We start from the raw sequence: 20,556 nt of genomic DNA, 5'->3' as shown, positions 1-20,556 counted from the left end.
CACTAAACCCTTCCTCCATTACATGATCAGTGATGCTTACACAATAGTGATACTGATCATTGGAAACATCAGGGAATCCCACTTTTAACATTCCCTATACTTCTAATCCCCTCAAACCAAACCCATACTCATGAGGATTTTGAAGATGTTAATCAGACCACACTTACTGGAGACATATCAAGTTACAGGACAAACATTGGGCTCCTCCCTTAGGCGTCCATTAACAGACATTATCCTCTGAGTGTAATGGATGCTTTCAGTTAGTGAGGAACTTTATCATCAGAAATGGTTAATGAGTGTGGAACACTGGAGACGCTGAGGGTCTGTCGCCCATGTAATGCAGAATGAAAAATTCCCACTGTCCTTTGTGCTTCATGTGATGCTGATATATCGCACAGTATGCAAACAAAAGTTGTTAAAGATATCAGATATCACTGGCCATCTGGTACAGTAACTTGGCAACCATGGCTCAACCAATAAGGTAGGCAAAACGTTAAGTGGCAAAACACGGAAGCTCTTCCCTGGACTGTCTGTTTAGTGATAGAAGCTAGTTTGGTCGGTCTGAATCATAGTGATGACTAAAACACATTAAAACAAGGGACATTTTGAAAGGCCTTTAAACAGCAGTGGAGTTCAACACATTAACATTACATTAGATTACTCAGCGTAAATCTAATAGAACACTATCTCTGATCTACAGGAAACGGTGGCCTACCAGAACCCAAAGTGTGAAAAATGTGTGAACTTAGGGGTTTTTACTAAATTCAGCTCATTTTTAGACTATTAGCGTAAACGACAAACAATTCTGAGATTTAGAAACCGCTTTAAGACCTGAATTACAACATGCATCACTAGTGAATCATGTGATTCAAAACTGCTTACAAAACGCTCTGCACATAATATTTACAGTATACAGCTCTGCTATCATTAAACTACATCTTAACTGTCAAAAGAGATTTGCTTGACATCAGCAGTGACCATAATACACTTTATACAGGCTATTATTTGAAAATTTTCACCAGTTTTTAAGATATTATATATATTTATTACATGGATTGGTTGAATTCTAATGTAGAATGCGGTCAGTTATTTCTTGATAACAGACCGCTGCGATGTATAACACACCGTTGCCATGAAAAACAGAGCGTTGCTATGGACGCAGGATTCTAACCATAGGGACGGAACGGACTATTTTCTTTAGCGGAAGCAATACAATCGTTTTTAAATCAATAATTATTGATTTACTTGGTGGGTAGCCATGTAATAAGCGGGATAATGTAGACTAGAGCTTATAGGATGTTATAGTGAATACAACCCCTTCAGACTGATTCAATCCTGATCCTGATAAAGTTCCCTTGGCCTTTGGAATTAAAATAGCCCCACATCATCACATAGCCTTCACCATACCTAGAGATTGGCATGGGGTACTTTCCATAAGATCATCTCTCAATGCAAATTAAACTAGCTTTTAGGCTAACTGAAATAAAACCATGACAATCTCTAGGTATGGTGAAGGCTATGTGATGATGTGCGGCTATTTTAATTCCAAAGGCCAAGGGAACTTTATCAGGATGCATAGTATCCTAAAAAAAACAAAAACAAAAAAACTTAAAAATAAAAATCTGCCTGCCTCTATGGGAATTTAACATAGGGGTGTACTCACTTATGCACCATGTATTTTAAGGAAGAACATTTATTTATTTACGATACATTATTCATTCACAAAGAAAATTGGTGTCCTTAAAGGTTGGATTTTTCCTAATTTTTTAAATTAAGGCATTAAGTTCAATTTCCAAAATATGATTTTTTATTCCTCTTTTTAGTCAACTTTAGCATGGGTGTATTCACTTATGCATAGCACTGTGTATATATATATATATATATATATATATATATATATATATATATATATATATATATATATATATATATATATATATATATATATATATATATATATTTGCATTTTAAAATACTAGCTACACACATTTTGTCATTTGCTATCGCAATTTTGAGAGACCGTAAATGACAAAAGTTTAAGTTAACACAGAAGGGTGACTGATTCGTGTGAAAAAGGACGACTGTATGCACACTGCATTTTGGCTTTGACCTTTTTTTGTTCTCCTCTGCATCTCAACAGGAAGTGGTCAATCGAACGTGATGCAAGACACTGCTTCATCGAGGCTTCAGCCACTGTAACCTATATAATAAATAGGTTTATGGTTGCGCCTATCTGATCATTTTTGCACACTGTTGGTTATTGCTTTAATATTTATCAGAATCATCTATTGTGAGTCGCATTGCACCGATGGGGACTTTTAGGCCTGAGTTGTGAGAACTTCTGCATCTTTCTTCTCTGCGAACATCACAAAGACATCATTGAGATCTCTGATGGTTGAGTCAGATCAGGGGCCTCAGTTCACTTTTGGGTTTTTGTAGCAGAGAGGAAAAGAAGAGGAAGGGGCTTCACGTTTAGAGAAGAGCTGAAAACCGCACTGATCATTAGACTGTAACATGGTTTATCATTTAGATTGTATCTTGCACTGAACATCATGCTTTCAACACAAACATGCATGAATTATGTATAAAAAATTAAATTAGCAAACAAAGTCCAATAAATTTTCTGAACAATTAAAAAAATATATATTACATATGTGCAACTTTAACCAGTTTAATCACCTCAACAAATGTAATGTAATCTCTTTTATATAATCTAGGTCAGGGTACTGTACCTATAAGTTGTGTGCTAAACGTGTGGTTAGTACCAGTGGAACATGCAAGTTGTGCACAACAATGAGTTTGAGAGATGGATGCGTGGTGGCGTGTACATGTGCGGTACCAGTGTAGGTGGATGAGGTGCTTTCGATGGCCTGACATTAATACTGCCATATATACACTTTAAAAAGCTCTAGAAGAGGCAAATATTAAAGTTAAAAGAGTGCATCAAGCATATGTTAGTAGCAGTATTATCATGCTGATATGATACAAAAACCTGCTTTGACAACCTAAGCTGGAATGATCGGCTGTTAGCTGGTTTCTTGCTGGTCCAAGATGATCTATAAGCTTAGACCGGCCGCAAAATATATATGTTCCAAAACACTGTAACCATTTTCCAGGTAAAAGACAGAGTGAACAAAATCCTAAAATGTTAAATCCTATTTTTAATTTGGCAAACAGGGAAAAACAACTTTGCACATAATGAATAAAATAGGAATAATTTTTCCTTAGACCTAAATCATATACCGGTAATAGACAGTACAAAATGCACAGTATAATCAATGTACCAGAAAACTACTTGTCTCTTCTCTGTAATAGCCTTGTCAAGGGCGGGACTAAAAAGAGTGAGGTTGACTCAAACGCTCTGCATATGACTTTTTTATTTTTATTTTAGGCTTCGTCGAGAAAAAGATCATTCTTAATTATCGATTTTATGGGGAAATTTTTTTGTAAATATGTAAACATTGATCGTGCGTTAGATACGTATCATATGCAGGCTACATTCCGTGTTCCTGTCGTTTGTCCATCGGATACTTAACCGTTCTTGTATAACATATTATGTGGAATTCAGTTCTCTTTGCGACAAAATGTTAAGGATTATCATTAGAAAAACAACGTTCTTATGTCTTTGTCTGCTGGTCATGGATGGTAAGTGTTTCTGTCACTTAATTCGACTTTATTTTGTTGTGTTTAAAACAGAAGATGATATTTATTCACTTATTCTCCTTTAGATAACGATCTACCATCACTATCTACACTTTGGCATATAAAACGTCGTGTTAAGTGACCAAGAACAAATGTTAGGTTTAAATGTGTGAATTTCTGTGGGTTTATGGGATATGGGATATCATTGTCTACCACAGTCGACGTAACATAGTTACATTGATGAAAGTATAGTGATCAGGATCAGTGTATGATCAGTCTTTGGGAATCTTTCTTCACCAAGAGTGCAAGTGCAACATTCTTTGTCCTTTCATTGTTGCTGCACACTTATACGTCATATAACAACAGAATCACCAACGGAACACTAATCTCCACAGAAACAGCAATTTTATGTAACCACGGCACGTTTAATTAACACTAAATATAGGCTAACTAACTTGAACTATAACAAGTATTAACATTTCCAATAAGCACCCGTCCCTTGTACAGACTTACCTAATTAACTTTTCTGCAATATTTAAGTTATGTTTGCCAGTGAATATAAGAATATGTTAATTTAGCCTATAGTTTCTTCAGAAGTAGAGAGCTACTAGTATACAATTAAAAAAAAAAATGGTTTGGCTATAAATTTACCTCACCATAATAACAATATATTTTAAAAGAAAGTAAATTTAATTTTGTACATTGAAAATATTTATCAACTATCATATAATTTAATGCTTTTTATGTTACTTGTTTAATGCTTACTGTGTTGTTTTATACTTGTATTAGGCCTATAGCCTGAGTAACAAATTTCAAAATGTTGGTATGTTAACTTTATGCACACACACACACACACACACACACACTCACACACACAAATAAATTGTTAAACATTAAATTACAGTTTTGAATTATTAGTATTATTATTAGTACTTGCTATTACTGTTATTATTAATTATTTTAATAAATCACTCCTATTTGTAAACCTTTTTTCATTACATTTCATGGCATGTTTCAGGTGTGTTTGGTGCTGATACAGATGTGATGAAGTCAGTATCAGTAATGGAGGGAGACTCTGTCATTTTAAACCCAGATGTTACAGAAATACAGAGTGATGATCAGATACTGTGGATGTTTGGACCTCAAGAGACTCGTATAGCTGAGCTCCACAGACAGAACATCTATATAGATGACAGGAATACAATATTTGAGAAAAGACTCCAGATGTACAATCAAACCGGATCTCTGACCATCAGAAACATCAGAACTGAACACTCTGGACTCTATAAACTACAGATCATCAGCAACAGAGGGAAGTTGGACAAGACATTCAATGTTACTGTCTATGGTGAGAAAAAATATGACTTCAATTTTTTTAATAATATGTATAGAGGGATGTGAAGCATATTATTGATCTCGTAGTATGAATCATGAATATGGCACAAAAAATAGACTTTATTAAAAATAAAAGGTATTTCTCATCTACTTTTGTATTTTAGAACTCAAGATCCTTTCTTAAAACAATTTTTTTAAACTAATATGTAATGTAGGCTTTATTTTTTCGGTAAGATTATTATTTGTGCTTTTGTTTCGTAATGTGGACAATTCTTAGTTTGTATTCGGTTCAGTTCTTATAATGGTGTGAGGTTTCTGTGTTTTGTGTATTTTGCTTATTATTATTACTTCATCTGCATTTGGATCCCGCTTTCCCTCGTGTCTGAGTTTGCCCACATTACAACAACATATAAATTTACATTTACTTATAAATAAAACATGTTTTCCAGCTCCTCTGCCTGTTCCTGTCATCACCAGAAACTCTTCTCAGTGTTCTTCATCATCATCATCATCATTATCATCAGTGTCCAGATGTTCACTGCTGTGTTCAGTGTTGAATGTGAGAGATGTGACTCTCTCCTGGTACAAAGGAATCAGTGTATTGTCCAGCATCAGTGTGTCTGATCTCAGCATCAGTCTCTCTCTACCTCTGGAGGTGGAATATCAGGATAACAACACTTACAGCTGTGTGATCAACAATCCCATCAGAAACCAGACTCAATATCTCAACATCACTCAACTCTGTCAGACATGTGAAGGTATGCCCAGGGCGAGCATTAAATTCCATTTATAGTTTAAATATCACAATAAGCAGACGGTGGTATTTCAGGTTTTCAAGAGGTTTATACTTAACATATACTTAACATATATACACTATATTGCCAAATGTATCGGGACACCCCTCCAAATCAGGTGTTGAATTCAGGTGTTCCAATCACTTCCATGGCCACAGTTGTATAAAATCAAGAACCTAGGCATTAGGGGTGTGCAAAGCAGCCGGTATTTGTATCTGTATTTGTATTTGTTGAGGGGGGAAAAGTATTTGTATTTGTATTTGTATTCGAGTAAAATTCAAAATAGGTGTAAAAATCCAGTTTTTTTGCGTTACACTTCTAATTTACATTATAGTGTAAGTATTCTTTAATTATATCTATTATAATAAATATAGATATGCAATGTGTAAAATATTTTTTTCAAAACTGCATTCATATTTAATTTTAAAATGGCTTTTTAAACCTGCTAAGAGTTATCCAGCCAATAATAAGCCTAGAACTGCTTTTCTGACGGACTGATATTAATGACATAATGACGGCTTTTTATTTCATTTCTCATCTCCATAAATATATCTAAAGCTAATGCAAGGGCTAGAAATCAATTAATTCTTTGCTGATACTTCCTCGTCATCACGGAGAGCGCAGTTCGCACCGCTTTCTCCTTTCCACAAGCGCTTGTTCTCTCGTGGCGTTTGTCGTTGCTATCAGTGTTGCCAAGTCCGCTTATTATAAGCGACTTTGGGCTTGTTTTTCTGTAAAGTCGCTTACAAATATTGGTAGTCGCGGGTTGCGTTTTTTTGGGCTTGTTTCTAAAGTGTAGTTGCTTATTTTGGGCTTGTTCCCAGCTCCATAAAAAGTTGTCAAACAGACATTGCCTATATTTTAAACGTAGTTTCTAAACCTACCCATAACCCGAATAGTCACATATGGACGTTTTAGGGGTACCCTTTTCGTCGTATGTTGCCGTTTGGTCAAGACCCGTCAGTACGTGACGTTTTGGGGTGAGACTGTGTTAACGAGTACTAACGTTAGTCAATCAGAGGCAGTCTGTTTTTTTATGGTTAGGAAAACGTCAGTGACGTTTAAATGAAAATACGCGCGAGTCGGAAGAAAGAAAAAGGAGTAAAAGTATGGATTCAACCTGTCGTGGGGGATGACTCAAAAGCACTGTGCAGAGTATGTAGCGGACCTCGAAAATAATTTAAAACAAATAATAACAACTCAGTGAGTGTTTTAGCGCAATTTTCTCACCTCATGGGATCACAACACTAAGAGATAGTAAATCTTTTCCTGGATTTTTTTTGTGCGTTCCCGAGATTAGACCTTCCTTAACATAATGCCGAAAACCCGAAGTCTCTAGGTGGTCTGGTTGAGGAGTAGATAGAAGTGCAAGATTGGTGCACACAGACGCACAGAACAGAAATCATGAGTTAACAATCGCAATTTGTCCGGTGGAAAATTGCGCTAAAAATGCAGCACCGTTCTCCTCAATGAGGCTTCCGGACATTGGATTTACGGTCTCCAAACACAACGAGTCAAGACAGATCGAGAGCTGTGCTAAAGTAGCTTGTCACACATAAATTAAATCAGCCGATCACCTTGGGGAATTAATTTGCTCAACTTGTGACAAGACATCAAAATGCACCGCATTATTGCTCTGTGTATGTTCACAGAACATAATAAATGAACAGATAAATAATGTATGTTCACAGAAACATAATAAATAAACAACAAAAATAAAAATAAACTGTAACGTTACCATGTGTAGGCTACAGTTTTTCAAAACTGCGCACAGTTAACGTTAACCAATCTGTCCACATGGATGTAAATTGACAATCTGTAGCAACAGTTTAAAATCAGTCCCTACGTCACAGTTTATTTATTATTAATAAATTGTATTATTAATTAATAATATGTCTATGGGGGGGGGGGGGGGGGGCATAGACAGTATGGGATGGGGGGGGGGGCATAGACAGTATGGGATGGGGGGGGGGGGGGGGGGGGGGGGGGGGGTCGCTTGTTTTGGGCTTGTTTTTACTGGCCTGGTTGCTTATTTGTCTCGCGAGATCTGGCAACACTGGTTGCTATGCAACCGTGAACATAGGCGCGCCTGGAAAAACGAGCGCTCTGCTCGCTTGCCGCGCGCCTACATTTGAAATCTGCACGCGCAAAAAACGCGCTATGTGAGCGAAATATTTCCATATGTGGCTCTTTCCTCCTATCTTATCAACAAGTGGACAGCCACCACATCAGCAGCACCGCCGGTCGCCATGTCTCATGAGGAAACGCAGCTTTTTGATATAAAGTTTTTCTTGTTCCCGAATACAAATATTTTTAAAGTATTTGTTCGAAATAAGTATTCGTAAAAAACACACTATTTGTGCCTTTCCGAATACCGTATTCGGGTTCGGCTCCACCCCTACTAGGCATGCAGACTGCTTCTACTAGTGATGGGCGATACTGCAAATTTCGGTATCGATCCGATACCAAGTAAATACAGGGCCAGTATCACCGATATCGATACCGATACCAATACTTTTTTATTTTAAAAGCATGCACTTGAACTTGTATGCACTTTCCTGTGCTAGAGCCGTGTGTCATGATTTATGAGGTGAATGCATCATTAATATGCTAAATCTGAATACGTTTTCATAACTACTAGCCCTAAATATTTTGTGCACTCAACTCGCCTGTAATTAGTCAGTGACTTTTACAAAACTACCCTAATTATAGTACTAGCCTACTACTAGCCTACTGTTCAAAAGTTTGGGGTCTGTAAGATTTTTAATTCTCTTCTGCATTTATTTGATCAAAAATAGCCTACAGTAAAAACTGTAATATTACAATTTAACATAGGCTATCTGTTTTCTATGCCATAGTAAACTGTAATTTATCCATGTGATCAAAGCTGAATTTTCGGCATCATTAATCCAGTCATGATGATATTTCATTTTAATATGCTGATTTGCTGCTCAGGAAACATTTCTTATTATTATCAATGTTGAAAACAGTTTCATAATTTTGTGGAAACCATGATACATTTATACAGAAATATTTGATGAACAAAGTTGAAAGAACAGCATTTATATGAAGTAGATTTTTTTTTAACAGTCTACCTTGACTGTCACTTTTGATCAAATTAATGCATCGATCCTTGTTGAATAAAAATATTAATTTCATTAAAAAAATCTTACTGACGTCAACATTTTGAACCGTTATGTACACTTTTGGTTTGTTTATTGCGAAATAACCCGATTGTTTCTCTGTCATCTAAGCAAGGCTTCGTTTCCCAAACGCACTGGGCCTGTGAGCTCAGCGAAGCACCAGCATCGAACGCTCTCTGTGATTGATTGGTTTCGTCTTGTATCCAGATGACTAGGAGAAAAAGTTCTATCCTACACATAGACAGTATATAAATGATCCTACACAATTATCCGCTAACATTCGATTATTTTTCCACTTAGAAGCTTATTTTATGCACTGAATTGCGTGCTAAATTAATAAAAAATTACTGGTAAAAAAACACATTTGGATCGATATTTTTATGTGAGGATCGATCCTTTTCGATACCACGTCAGTATCGAAGTATCGATACTTAAGGATCGATCCGCCCATCACTAGCTTCTACAAACATTTGTGAAAGAATGGGTTGCTCTCAGGAGCTCAGTGAATTCAAGCGTGGTACCGTGATAGGTTTCCACCTGTGCAATAAGTCCATTCGTTAAATTCTCACTACTTAATATTCCAGTCAACTGTCAGTGGTATTATAACGAAGTGAAAGCAATTACAGGTTTTTTTCCAACTGCTTACACACGTTTTCAAAGCTATGTCTCCTTTTTTCAAAACTCTACATACAATTCCCCAAACTGCACACACAAAATGCAAAATGCCACACATCTCCTTCAAAATGTAACACTGCATTCAAAATGCCATAAACACAAGTCAGAATGAAGCATTTGCATGAAATGGCAAACACTTCTTTCATAATAGTACATTTTTGGATATACCATGTAAACACTGTTGTTCTAAATCTAAAGCTCTTTGGTCTTTCATAGGCTTATGTAACGGAGGCCAGCTAGTAGTCGCTGTGCAAGTAAACTTCACTCCTCTGATCTCAATAGGCGCTCTAGAGGCTGCAGTCTTTAGCCTCCTTGTTAGAGCACCGACTCTCATGCCGGAGACCCAGGTTTGAGGCCCGCACAGAGCGGGGCGAGTAGGACCCGGGTGGAGGGGTTACACTTATATCTACATTTCAATACAATGTTCTACAGTGAAAGTAATCTGATGTAACAAGTACACTGCAAACACCAATGCAATGTAGAAACAGAAAATATTTATTAGGCCTAACATTATTATTGTTTACAGTAGCATACAACAAAACCATAAACATATGGTTTGGGGGGGGAAATCCATTGTTCAAAACAGATCATCTGACCTTTGACCTATTTAGGCCTATACTACAGTAAAGCAGTGATTGGTTAGTGATCAGTTAAGCAATTTGTGTTTGCACATATGAGGAGTGTGTCTGTGTGACCTGGTGAATAAGTGTAGCATTTTGATTGGTTGTGTTTGGAAAAGGAAAGCAAGTCACTTCCTGTTAGATTTTTGTGTTTTAGGTAGAGAATTGTGTGTAGTGTTTTGAAAAAAGTGTTTAATGCAATTGAAAACTGAGTCAAAGGCTGAGAAATAGCTTATGGTTTTGGAGATTTGGTATGTTGTTTTGCACTTTGAGTGAGAGGTTTCAAAAATTGTGTGACATGAAAAGATTTTGTGTGTAAGCAGTTGGAAAAAACTGTAAGAACAACAGCACTTCAGCCACGAAGTGGTAGGCCAAGTAAAATCACAGAGCGGGGTCATTGCATGCACCCTACGGATTAAGAATGGGATGTAATTAAAGTTTATGTGCATGTAAAGGCAGGCGTCCCAAAACTTTTGGCTATAGTGTGTGTGTGTGTGTGTGTGTGTGTGTGTGTGTGTGTGTGTGTGTGTGTGTGTGTGTGTGTGAGTGTGTGAAAGTGTGTAAAGTCAGAGCTTATTTCACGCCATTTTTGACAATTATACCAACAACCTAGTTTTCACTTTCTGTATGGTAGTACAAGATAGAAATGAAGGGATGATTGTATGTATTTTTTTAGATATTGGAAATAAAACAAATTTAATTTAATTAAATGGTGGTATATACAATGAATGTAAAAAAAACTAATTTTATTTTTTGTTTTGGGCCGCTTTTCTATAAAAACTATTTATATTATTTATTCTTTAAAGGCACAGGTGAATGTTATTTCTTGTTTCCTTCTTTCCTTTTCAGATTTAAAAAAACCAAGACTTTATGCAGCATTAATACCTGCAGTAGTTCTGGCTGTGCTTGCAGTTGTGATGTACTGCCTTTACAGGAAGTGCAGAAGACCAAGGCCAAAAGGCAAGTCTTACCTGGAGCTGATGCAACAAGCATATCTGTAATCATGTTTTAATTATTGCTATTTATGTTTTTTATTGGTTTGTTTGTTTTTATTCTTGGCCTTAGGAAATTATTTTCAACCATCTGCACATGCAGCTGAAACAGTTCAGACAGACCAGGACGAGGTAGCTTACACTGAAACAACATTTGTACAAAATGCACAAAACAAGGTACGACTCTCATGGGCTTGTTTACACTAGACAAAAAAAAAAAGATTTCATTTCATTTTTGCAAATGAAAGCTGGACTCTTAGGGGAAAATCATGTTTTAAAAATCCGGCCTATTGCAGTATTCAGTCACTGGAATATTTCTAAAACTCCAGCACATTACAGTTTTTTTGGATTGCTTAAGCACGATTTTCAAAACAGGGCCTGGGTTTTCAAAACACTACACACAATTAGCACAACCACACACCCAATTAGCAAAACACTACAGATCCTTTGCATAATTAAACACTCTTGTAAAAACTATACACTTCTGTTTAAAAACCACACTTTGTTACCAAATGAAACACGTTTCACATTACTATACTCTGTTTGCACGAGTTACACTCTGCTGTGATAAACCTAAAACACTTTTAGCACTTCTACTTCCCTATGATTAGAGTAGGCTACCATCAACAAAGTACAAATATAATGTAAATTCACCAAACACTACACAAGACCAACTGAAGAAACTCATTTATTTCTCAACACGCCCAAAATGTTGACATGGAGATTCATAATACTGTAACAAAATGTCACTTTACGTATTGTACTGTAAGTTTACTGTACTGTAAAAAAAAAAAGTTAAGTGTCTACATGCTGGATCTGCTGGATCTGGCCAGAGAATTATCAACATTGCAGGCAATGTTGTCATTAGCAAGACACCTTGGAAAGAAACGTCTTGAATGACGAATCCATCCTTGCATTGCTGCTACCTCCATCTGGTCACAGGCCTCCTCCATGGCTTGGATGAGGGGTACCTCAGCCTGGAGACGGAGATCATATACCTTCCACCGCCATGCCGAGAAAAACTCTTCTATAGGGTTGAGGAATGGAGAGTATGGTGGAAGATATAGGACGGTGAAATGTGGATGTTGCTGAAACCAGTTCTGAACCAGAGCAGAGCGGTGGAAAGACACATTGTCCCAGACAACAATGTATTGCATATGATCGATTTGATTTGCTGCTGTTATGTTGTGCAATTGGTCCAAGAATGGAAGTATGAGTGCTGTGTTGTAAGGGCCCATATGGGCATGGTGGTGGAGGACCCCATTCTGTGTAATGGCTGCACAGAGTGTTATATTACCCCCATGTTGCCCTGGGACATTGACTATAGCCCTGTGGCCAATGATGTTTCTTCCCCTCCTTCGTGTTCTCGTCAGGTGGAACCCAGCCTCGTCTACGTAAATGAACTCATGCTGGATCTCCTCTCCATCCATTCGTAAAACTCTCTGAAGAACAGTGTCAGGCAAAATGGTGTAGTTCAGTGTAGATCTAGTATACATATTACAGTACAGTAGAAGATTATGAGACAGTATGCAAGATCACACTGCTAAAGGGAATACATACCTCTGCATAATCATGCTGCAGTCGTTTCACGGCGTTATCCTATGTAGAAAAAAAAACAAACAAAAAAAGTATACAATAGTACAGTAATTTCACAGGAAAAGGTAACAGAAGTGCTGATAGTGCATAGAATACAGTACTGTAAGCAGTTACTGAAACCGTGCAGATGTATTTGATATGATGATATTTTTACAATACCTATTTTCCAGTCAAAATGTTCTTATCACACTTGCCACTGTGTATCGGCTTAGATTTGGCTGTACTCGCAGTCCAGCCTCCCTCAGCATCAGGCTGTGGTTGACAACGTGGTCAACCAGTGTTGCGCGGATCTCATTTGTCAGATTCGGTCCTCTTTGAGCACCTTCTTGTCTTCCTCTTCCTCTTCCTCTACTTTTACCTCCAGCATGGCCTCCATCTCTTCCTCTTCCTCTTCCTCTTCCTCTTCCTCTTCCTCTTCCTCTTCCTCTGTTGAGTCGTTCTCCTCGTTCTCCTCGTCTTTTTCTGACTCTTTCCATTGTGCTTGAAGACCGATGAACTCACCTGCTGCTTTTTATAGTGCTTATACACCTGATTGGTGTGTAAACAATTAAGCAAACAAGTGTTTGCACACCTGATGACTGTGTTGAACCAATTGGTTGGACGGTGCGGTAATTTGACAGTCAGTGCTTTGGTATTGCAAGGAATTTGCAAATCACTGTGTGTAGAGTTTTGCAACAAGTGTGAGGTTGACAATGTGCTTATAGTTGTGCAAATATGGGCTGATGTTTTGCTTCTTGAGTGTAAGGTTTTGCTAATAGTGTACTACTTTTAATGTTAGTGTGTAAGCAATCCAAAAAAACTGTAATCAGAAATCAATGTTCTTTCTTGTGGCTTTATCTTTTGATGCCAGTGGTGTGGGGAGCATGTTTTCAGTAATGCAATTACTCTGGAATGATCAAACATACAGTAACAGAACATTGTGGTTTTCAAATATAAATATCAACAATATCTGTGGTAATTATGTGCTATAAAGAACATTTAGACCTGATTAATATATTTTACCCCAAAATATGATTTTATTTATATGCTAGTGCTTCAGTGTGAGTCTGTTTCATTCTGCTGTGTATCAGCGCCACAGCTGCACAAAATTTACATTTTATTTGCAAGGTGAAATGGATGTGCTTAACTTAATTTGATCAAAGTTTGATGAGCCCATAGGTTTTAATCTTGAAAGATCTTTCTTTGCATCTTCATTCAGCTTTTGATTTCTTGCCTTCTATTCTATTGTCCAACAGAAGCGTGATGGGACAGAAGAGACAATATACTCCATCATTGTGAAACATTGATCTAACAACCAGTATTATCTCATTTTAAGCAAGCTTTAAACCCGGACAGATTTAAAACACTGGATTGAGCAGAGGAAAACCTGAATGACTCATTCACCACCTATTTATCTTTTGTCTTCCTGTTTTTCATCTCAAAAGAATAGATATTTAGAAGATTTAAACCCCATTGACTTTCATTGTATGGACAAAAACACATATTTTTCCAAAATATATTTTATATTCCACAGAAGAAAAAAATCATTTAGTTTTGGAACAACATGAGAGTGCGTAAACGATGAGTAAACAATCTCTTTAAGTTGATCATGTTGCGGCATAACCACCCTGTCTAATATCAGAAAGGAAACTTGTTTTCAAACTGAAAGAACTGGACTGAACTTTATTTGCATATCCAAATTCCCCTCCGACAAATATATATTTTGCATGCAGACACATAAGGATTAAGTCATAAGGACCACACACACACACAAAAAAAACTAACTTTAGGTCACAACAAATGACTTTAATCTTGTACAAGAGCAAAGTTGCAAGTTTAATGCATTGTTTCCAGATCAGAGACTTCTCGAATTAGGCATCGTTTACTCTTTCTCAACTTGTCGGTTGTGCACTGCTGTATATCCAAGAAATAACTAGCTGTTATTTAAGTCCTCAGGGTAATTTTGCTTGTGTAAAGACTAAAGATGCAAACCTCAAGCCCAACCTCTGCAATCGTTCCAGTAAATGTTACCTGTCTGTCCTGTATAGCATAGCACAGCAAGTCATCACATGTCTTGTCATACAATATCGCTTTACACTCACAGGCTTTACATCTGCTGAAATTTCACCCATCTCTGTGCTGTTCGTACATCTTGTGTTATACCCCAGTGAAAACCTTGTCTTTTTGCTTTTTTTCATTTACTATTGTTTAGTAAGCACATTTTTCATTATTATCAACATCTTCATATCCAATGCCCAAAGTTCATGTAACTAGCCTACTCAGGTTAAATCTGTGGATTAAAATTGACATTGACCCAGTGTACAGGTAAATAAAGCATCATGTAGATCTTTCTTGATATCAGTCATTAAAAAAATGTTTTTGTTTGTTTTCAAGTTGTTTGTTTATCCTCATTTATAAATCACACTGGCATTTTTTTCTATTTTAAAGGGGTGGTCATCAATCAAGGATCACTATGTTAGGTAGAACTGTCATATCTGCTATGGAAGCTTGACACAGACTGCAACCTTAAGTACAGTGTACTGATTATTTAAGGACATTTTTAGACTACAAAGAAGCACGTTTGCAATATTCTATTTACTTTGTAAAGTGCCCATGAATTTGATTGAACATCTTATTGCCATCTAGTGTCCGCAGAAGAGAATAGCATCAGTGAGATTGTGATTGTGGCTTTTTCTTCTATATCTGACGTAATAAACGAGTAGAGCAACAGCGGTGACGCCCACCAGAGCATAAATCAGTGATGGAGTCACACCTTCAGAATAAATGTTGAAGTCTGGGGAAAGAAAAGAAAATACTCCTATCAAATGACTGCTTGTTAACGTCTTCTGCTCATTTAAGACATAAAGAGAAAACGATTGAGAAAAATAAACGAAAAAGATCTTAACTCTAAAATCTGTTTTGAGTCGTTTTCAAAGAAACCTAGTGTTACGGGGGGGGATCAAGTTTTTAAGAAAATATGTTGAAAATATTGCTGCTGCCATACCTGCACATGTCTGACAGAGTTGAGTGATGTTGAGATATTGAGTCTGGTTTCTGATGGGATTGTTGATCACACAGCTGTAAGTGTTGTTATCCTGATATTCCACCTCCAGAGGTAGAGAGAGACTGATGCTGAGATCAGACACACTGATGCTGGACAATACACTGATTCCTTTGTACCAGGAGAGAGTCACATCTCTCACATTCAACACTGAACACAGCAGTGAACATCTGGACACTGATAATAATGATGATGATGATGATGAAGAACACTGAGAAGAGTTTCTGGTGATGACAGGAACAGGCAGAGGAGCTGGAAAACATGTTTTATTTATAAGTAAATGTAAATTTATATGTTGTTGTAATGTGGGCAAACTCAGACACGAGGGAAAGCGGGATCCAAATGCAGATGAAGTAATAATAATAAGCAAAATACACAAAACACAGAAACCTCACACCATTATAAGAACTGAACCGAATACAAACTAAGAATTGTCCACATTACGAAACAAAAGCACAAATAATAATCTTACCGAAAAAATAAAGCCTACATTACATATTAGTTTAAAAAAATTGTTTTAAGAAAGGATCTTGAGTTCTAAAATACAAAAGTAGATGAGAAATACCTTTTATTTTTAATAAAGTCTATTTTTTGTGCCATATTCATGATTCATACTACGAGATCAATAATATGCTTCACATCCCTCTATACATATTATTAAAAAAATTGAAGTCATATTTTTTCTCACCATAGACAGTAACATTGAATGTCTTGTCCAACTTCCCTCTGTTGCTGATGATCTGTAGTTTATAGAGTCCAGAGTGTTCAGTTCTGATGTTTCTGATGGTCAGAGATCCGGTTTGATTGTACATCTGGAGTCTTTTCTCAAATATTGTATTCCTGTCATCTATATAGATGTTCTGTCTGTGGAGCTCAGCTATACGAGTCTCTTGAGGTCCAAACATCCACAGTATCTGATCATCACTCTGTATTTCTGTAACATCTGGGTTTAAAATGACAGAGTCTCCCTCCATTACTGATACTGACTTCATCACATCTGTATCAGCACCAAACACACCTGAAACACATTTAATTATATCTTTGGCTGAACCCACAGATCTGGAAGACAACCCTTAAAAGTGTAATATTGAGCATATTTACAATTTAACAGTTTAGAAAAAACCCTTTAACAAAACAGTTTAGTTCAAAAACAATTAGAAAAAAAACATTAATCGGAGAAATAAGCAGCAATACACATCTTACCTTCCACACAAGTGAAGAGCAAGATTAAACAGCTCATGTATGCGAGCATCTTAGAAAAGTGACTGTTCCTGTGGTTTCAGTTCACAAACAGAGCATGTGCTGAAGATTCAGCCAATGGCCGCTCAAACTGTTAGAGGAAGTAGCAGAGGTGACCTAAATGGTCTTCAGTTCCTTTCTGAAGTCCAAAACACAGCATCTCGCATCTTGAATGTTTGATAGTTCAATGTACCAATAGCCTACATGTTTACATGTCCATCTCATCAAGTTACTGATGCTCTTTTCGAACACCTCTTTCTCATGTTGTAAAAATACAATTCACAGTTTAGTCTAAGTTATTTATTGTAAATTAGGTTGTGAAAGAAATACCTACTATTTGAAACCACAGAGTGTTAAAAAGGCATCAGATGATTTTTTGTTGCTAACCACAACAACATCAATGTTGGTATTTTGGGCTGAGGTTTATTCGTGAGAGGTTTAGTTCGTGCAAAGGCCGAAGAACATCACCAGCTTTGTGGTTACAGCTCTCTCTTATACCTTCCGTTCACAAGACTACTTTCAACTTCATGCAAACAGTGTTAGAGACCTCTAAACTCTGTCTATAGTACTTACAGGATCCACTGATTTCTTTACTGTAATACTGAGGAGTTTGATTCATTTCAATGACACAAATCTTTTGAGTTTCCTCATCAAAAAGATTTGTTCATTGACACTTTCAATATCACTTTCTGCAGGTCACATCGTTACACCAGTAAATGGCAGTAAGTCAGAGCAATATAAATGGCTTTTTACCAGTTTCTTTACTAGGGTATTAAAAACTGCAAAAACTATTCGTTAAATCCTCAAAATATAGCAAACATTTAGGTAAGTTTAAATGCTTTTGTGTGACACCTCAGGTAGACAGTTTCTGGAAGCCACAACCTCCATCTAATCTCAGAGGTAGAAGCATGTGAATCTGGTACTATTCAAGTTTAATTTACAGTTACACATATAGGCTACCTAATATCTGTCTAGATTGAATCAGGTCAATCATGCTGCACTAAAATACAGGCAGATTAGCTATATGTGGTGTTGCCACCTAATGCCAGGGCATTGTAATGCAATTGCTAAGGTGTTCGAGTGGTTTGTAACATGTTTTTGTTCGGTCGCTGGGTTATGGAGTTGTAACTTGTATTTTACATAATTTGCAAGTTGTCACGTTGCAAGTATTATAGCGAGTGGATTGATTTATTCTGAAATGTATACATTTAACATTTCAGGGAAAATACACTTCTTGGTTCATTTATTTAAAAAAAAGTTAAAGCTAAAACCATGACACACATTTAAAAAAAAAAAAAACACTAAAGAAAGATGCCACAAAATGAGAGGAAAATGATTCTAAGATATGTAAAGATGTGTAAATATGATAATATGTATGGTTACTTTTGTTTATTCACAAACACTGTACATTGTGCATTAGTACATTACCACATTAAACATACATTAAACATGTATACAACACAAATTCTGTACAAAAAAACATATTTACAAATATAAAACAGAGTGAGTTTTTTATCTCTGTAAATAGACAATGTGCAATTTCTGATGACATGATCTATTTTAGGCTATAGTCCTTAAGTTTGTAACATTCACACCCTGCAGAGCTGAAGATTTGGATTGATGACTTCGGCCTTCTTCAGCCTGGACTGCAGCTCTGCTCATATTCCTGCAGGATCTTCACCACATCATTGTGGCCGAACTGCATGGCGTCATCCCGAGGAATATTTCCCCACCTGAATTAGAGATATGAGGTTAATTATGACCAAATGGATGGAGCTGAAGGTAAACGTATAAAGAAACGGGGATCTGTACCGGTCTTTCACAAAAGGGTTGACTTTGCAGGCCTGCGTCAGAAATATCACAACCTCCACATGACCTAAAACAGAACAGACACAAGCCACATTGATTTTATAATCAAATAAACTGTATTTGGCACTAAAAGATGCTTTAATGTTCACAGAAAATGATTCTACCTTCTGCAGCAGCGACGTGGAGAGGTGTGCGAGAGTCATAGTCCTTTAACTCCATATTCATGGATGACAGGGAAAACCTGATGGAGGAAAAGAGAGACTGGTACTGTAAGTAATCTACATATCACTAGCACTCCTTGAGGCAAAGCGAAGACATTGTGAACTGAATAAAATTACCTTCTCAGAGCTGAGACATCTCCACTGTGGGCTGCAAACATCAGATTCACCACCGACTTGTTCTGCAACAGATTTGATGCGTTCATTACTGGAACTAATAAGCTGACTAAAAAATGTTTGTAAATTTTTTGGTGTTTAATGTTGTAGTTTAGTTCATGTTGTTGGTGTGAAAGCTGTCAAGTGTAAGGTTTACCCTGTCGTCACCAGACTGTCTGCGAGGGTCTTGCTTCTTCAAAAAGTGCCTCAGATTGTCGTAGTTGTGGAAGTTGAACAAAGACACCAGTTCCTAAATACAGAAGGGTTACTAGTTATTTATTCTAAATTTATGGTCTGGAATTATAAAGAGGGTGATAAACCAACAAGACGATGACAGAAAACACCTGACAGGATTCCACAGACGCTGTTTCTGATTTTGTCCACATTGCACTGAAGACTCACTTTACATTTATATTAGTTCATAATATAAACTATAATATAAGCTCAGTATTCATAAGAATCATGTGAACTTCATATTTTCTTATAAAGTCTAATTTTCATAACTAAATACCGTTATCGCTAGCTATTAATAGTTTGACTTTGGTGGCAAACTAGCTCTCAGCATATGGCAAGCCGTTTTAACATTTGATCATTTAAACCGACTAGTATCTATTTTCATGCTACTAGTACTTATTTTTTAGATACTAGTATCTATTCCATTAAGTACTAGTACTTATTCATTAGCTACTAGTGCTTATTCTTTAGGTACTAGAGCCTATTCTTTAGATACTAGTACTTATTCATTAGATACTAGTACTTATTCATTAGTTACTAGTACTTATTATTAGATACTAGTACTTATTCATTAGATACTAGTACCTATTAATTAGATACTAGTACTTATAAATTAGCTACTAGTACTTATTCAATAGATACTAGTACCTATTTATTAGATACTAGTATTTATTCCAAATGTTACTAGTACGATTTTTTATTTTACTAGTAAGATTTTTAATTGAACTATCCAGTGGCCGTTCTGACTAGTCATAACATAAGACGAGTAAAAAAGCAGTTGTGACTAGTAAAATAAAAAATCTTACTAGTAACATTCGGAATAAATACTAGTATCTAATAAATAGGTACTAGTATCTATTGAATAAGTACTAGTAGCTAATTTATAAGTACTAGTATCTAATTAATAGGTACTAGTATCTAATGAATAAGTACTAGTATCTAAAGAATAAGTACTAGTATCTATTGAATAAGTACTAGTATCTAATGAATAAGTACTAGTATCTAATGAATAAGTACTAGTATCTATTTAATAGGTACTAGTATCTAATGACTTCGTACTAGT

General features: G+C 36.4%; 3 protein-coding genes across 5 annotated transcripts; 1 reads left to right on the top strand and 2 right to left on the bottom strand.

Moving 5' to 3' along the window:
• Positions 1 to 3,314: 3,314 nt before the first annotated feature.
• On the top strand, positions 3,315 to 15,165 carry LOC311085653 (natural killer cell receptor 2B4-like). Of its 3 annotated transcripts, none has more exons than XM_084118216.1 (6): positions 3,315 to 3,645; positions 4,661 to 4,990; positions 5,427 to 5,735; positions 11,059 to 11,169; positions 11,275 to 11,378; positions 14,033 to 15,165. In XM_084118216.1, the coding sequence occupies exons 1-6, from the start codon at positions 3,585 to 3,587 to the stop codon at positions 14,081 to 14,083; spliced, it is 966 nt and encodes a 321-aa protein (XP_083974342.1). In that variant the 5' UTR covers positions 3,315 to 3,584; the 3' UTR covers positions 14,084 to 15,165. The 3 variants fall into 3 exon arrangements, with proteins under 3 accessions (XP_083974342.1, XP_083974341.1, XP_083974343.1); XM_084118215.1 differs by lacking the exon at positions 14,033 to 15,165 and adding an exon at positions 12,144 to 12,803 and having other exon boundaries at positions 3,317 to 3,645; XM_084118217.1 differs by having other exon boundaries at positions 3,320 to 3,645; positions 11,275 to 11,333.
• Positions 15,166 to 15,306: 141 nt separating this feature from the next.
• Positions 15,307 to 18,355, bottom strand: LOC311085676 (SLAM family member 5-like). The gene is made up of 4 exons (XM_084118256.1): positions 17,041 to 18,355; positions 16,526 to 16,855; positions 15,781 to 16,089; positions 15,307 to 15,570 (listed from the first exon to the last, which is right to left on the bottom strand). The coding sequence occupies exons 1-4, from the start codon at positions 17,087 to 17,089 to the stop codon at positions 15,419 to 15,421; spliced, it is 840 nt and encodes a 279-aa protein (XP_083974382.1). The 5' UTR covers positions 17,090 to 18,355; the 3' UTR covers positions 15,307 to 15,418.
• A 187-nt stretch (positions 18,356 to 18,542) lies between these two features.
• LOC311085162 (glutaminase liver isoform, mitochondrial-like) lies at positions 18,543 to 19,645 on the bottom strand (the record flags this gene model as incomplete). Its single annotated transcript, XM_084117599.1, has 6 exons — positions 18,543 to 18,809; positions 18,889 to 18,952; positions 19,050 to 19,126; positions 19,224 to 19,285; positions 19,417 to 19,509; positions 19,604 to 19,645. 6 exons carry the CDS (start codon positions 19,643 to 19,645, stop codon positions 18,713 to 18,715), a joined length of 435 nt encoding a protein of 144 aa, XP_083973725.1. The 3' UTR covers positions 18,543 to 18,712.
• Positions 19,646 to 20,556: the final 911 nt, after the last annotated feature.

The sequence above is a fragment of the Abramis brama genome (assembly GCF_963993115.1).
Source record: "Abramis brama genome assembly, chromosome: 6".
NCBI lineage: Eukaryota > Metazoa > Chordata > Actinopteri > Cypriniformes > Leuciscidae > Abramis > Abramis brama.
This window is presented reverse-complemented; position numbering and strand designations above follow the sequence as displayed.

Excerpts from the sequence above, each read along its gene's own strand:
- LOC311085653 (XM_084118215.1), top strand. The coding sequence starts at position 3,585 with ATGTTAAGGATTATCATTAGAAAAACAACGTTCTTATGTCTTTGTCTG. Across the intron at positions 3,646-4,660 it reads TTGTCTGCTGGTCATGGATG|GTGTGTTTGGTGCTGATACA; the intron begins GTAAGTGTTTCT and ends GGCATGTTTCAG. Across the intron at positions 5,736-11,058 it reads ACTCTGTCAGACATGTGAAG|ATTTAAAAAAACCAAGACTT; the intron begins GTATGCCCAGGG and ends TTTCCTTTTCAG.
- LOC311085676 (XM_084118256.1), bottom strand. The coding sequence starts at position 17,089 with ATGCTCGCATACATGAGCTGTTTAATCTTGCTCTTCACTTGTGTGGAA. Across the intron at positions 16,090-16,525 it reads ATTCAATGTTACTGTCTATG|CTCCTCTGCCTGTTCCTGTC; the intron begins GTGAGAAAAAAT and ends CATGTTTTCCAG. Across the intron at positions 15,571-15,780 it reads ACTCTGTCAGACATGTGCAG|ACTTCAACATTTATTCTGAA; the intron begins GTATGGCAGCAG and ends TTCTTTCCCCAG.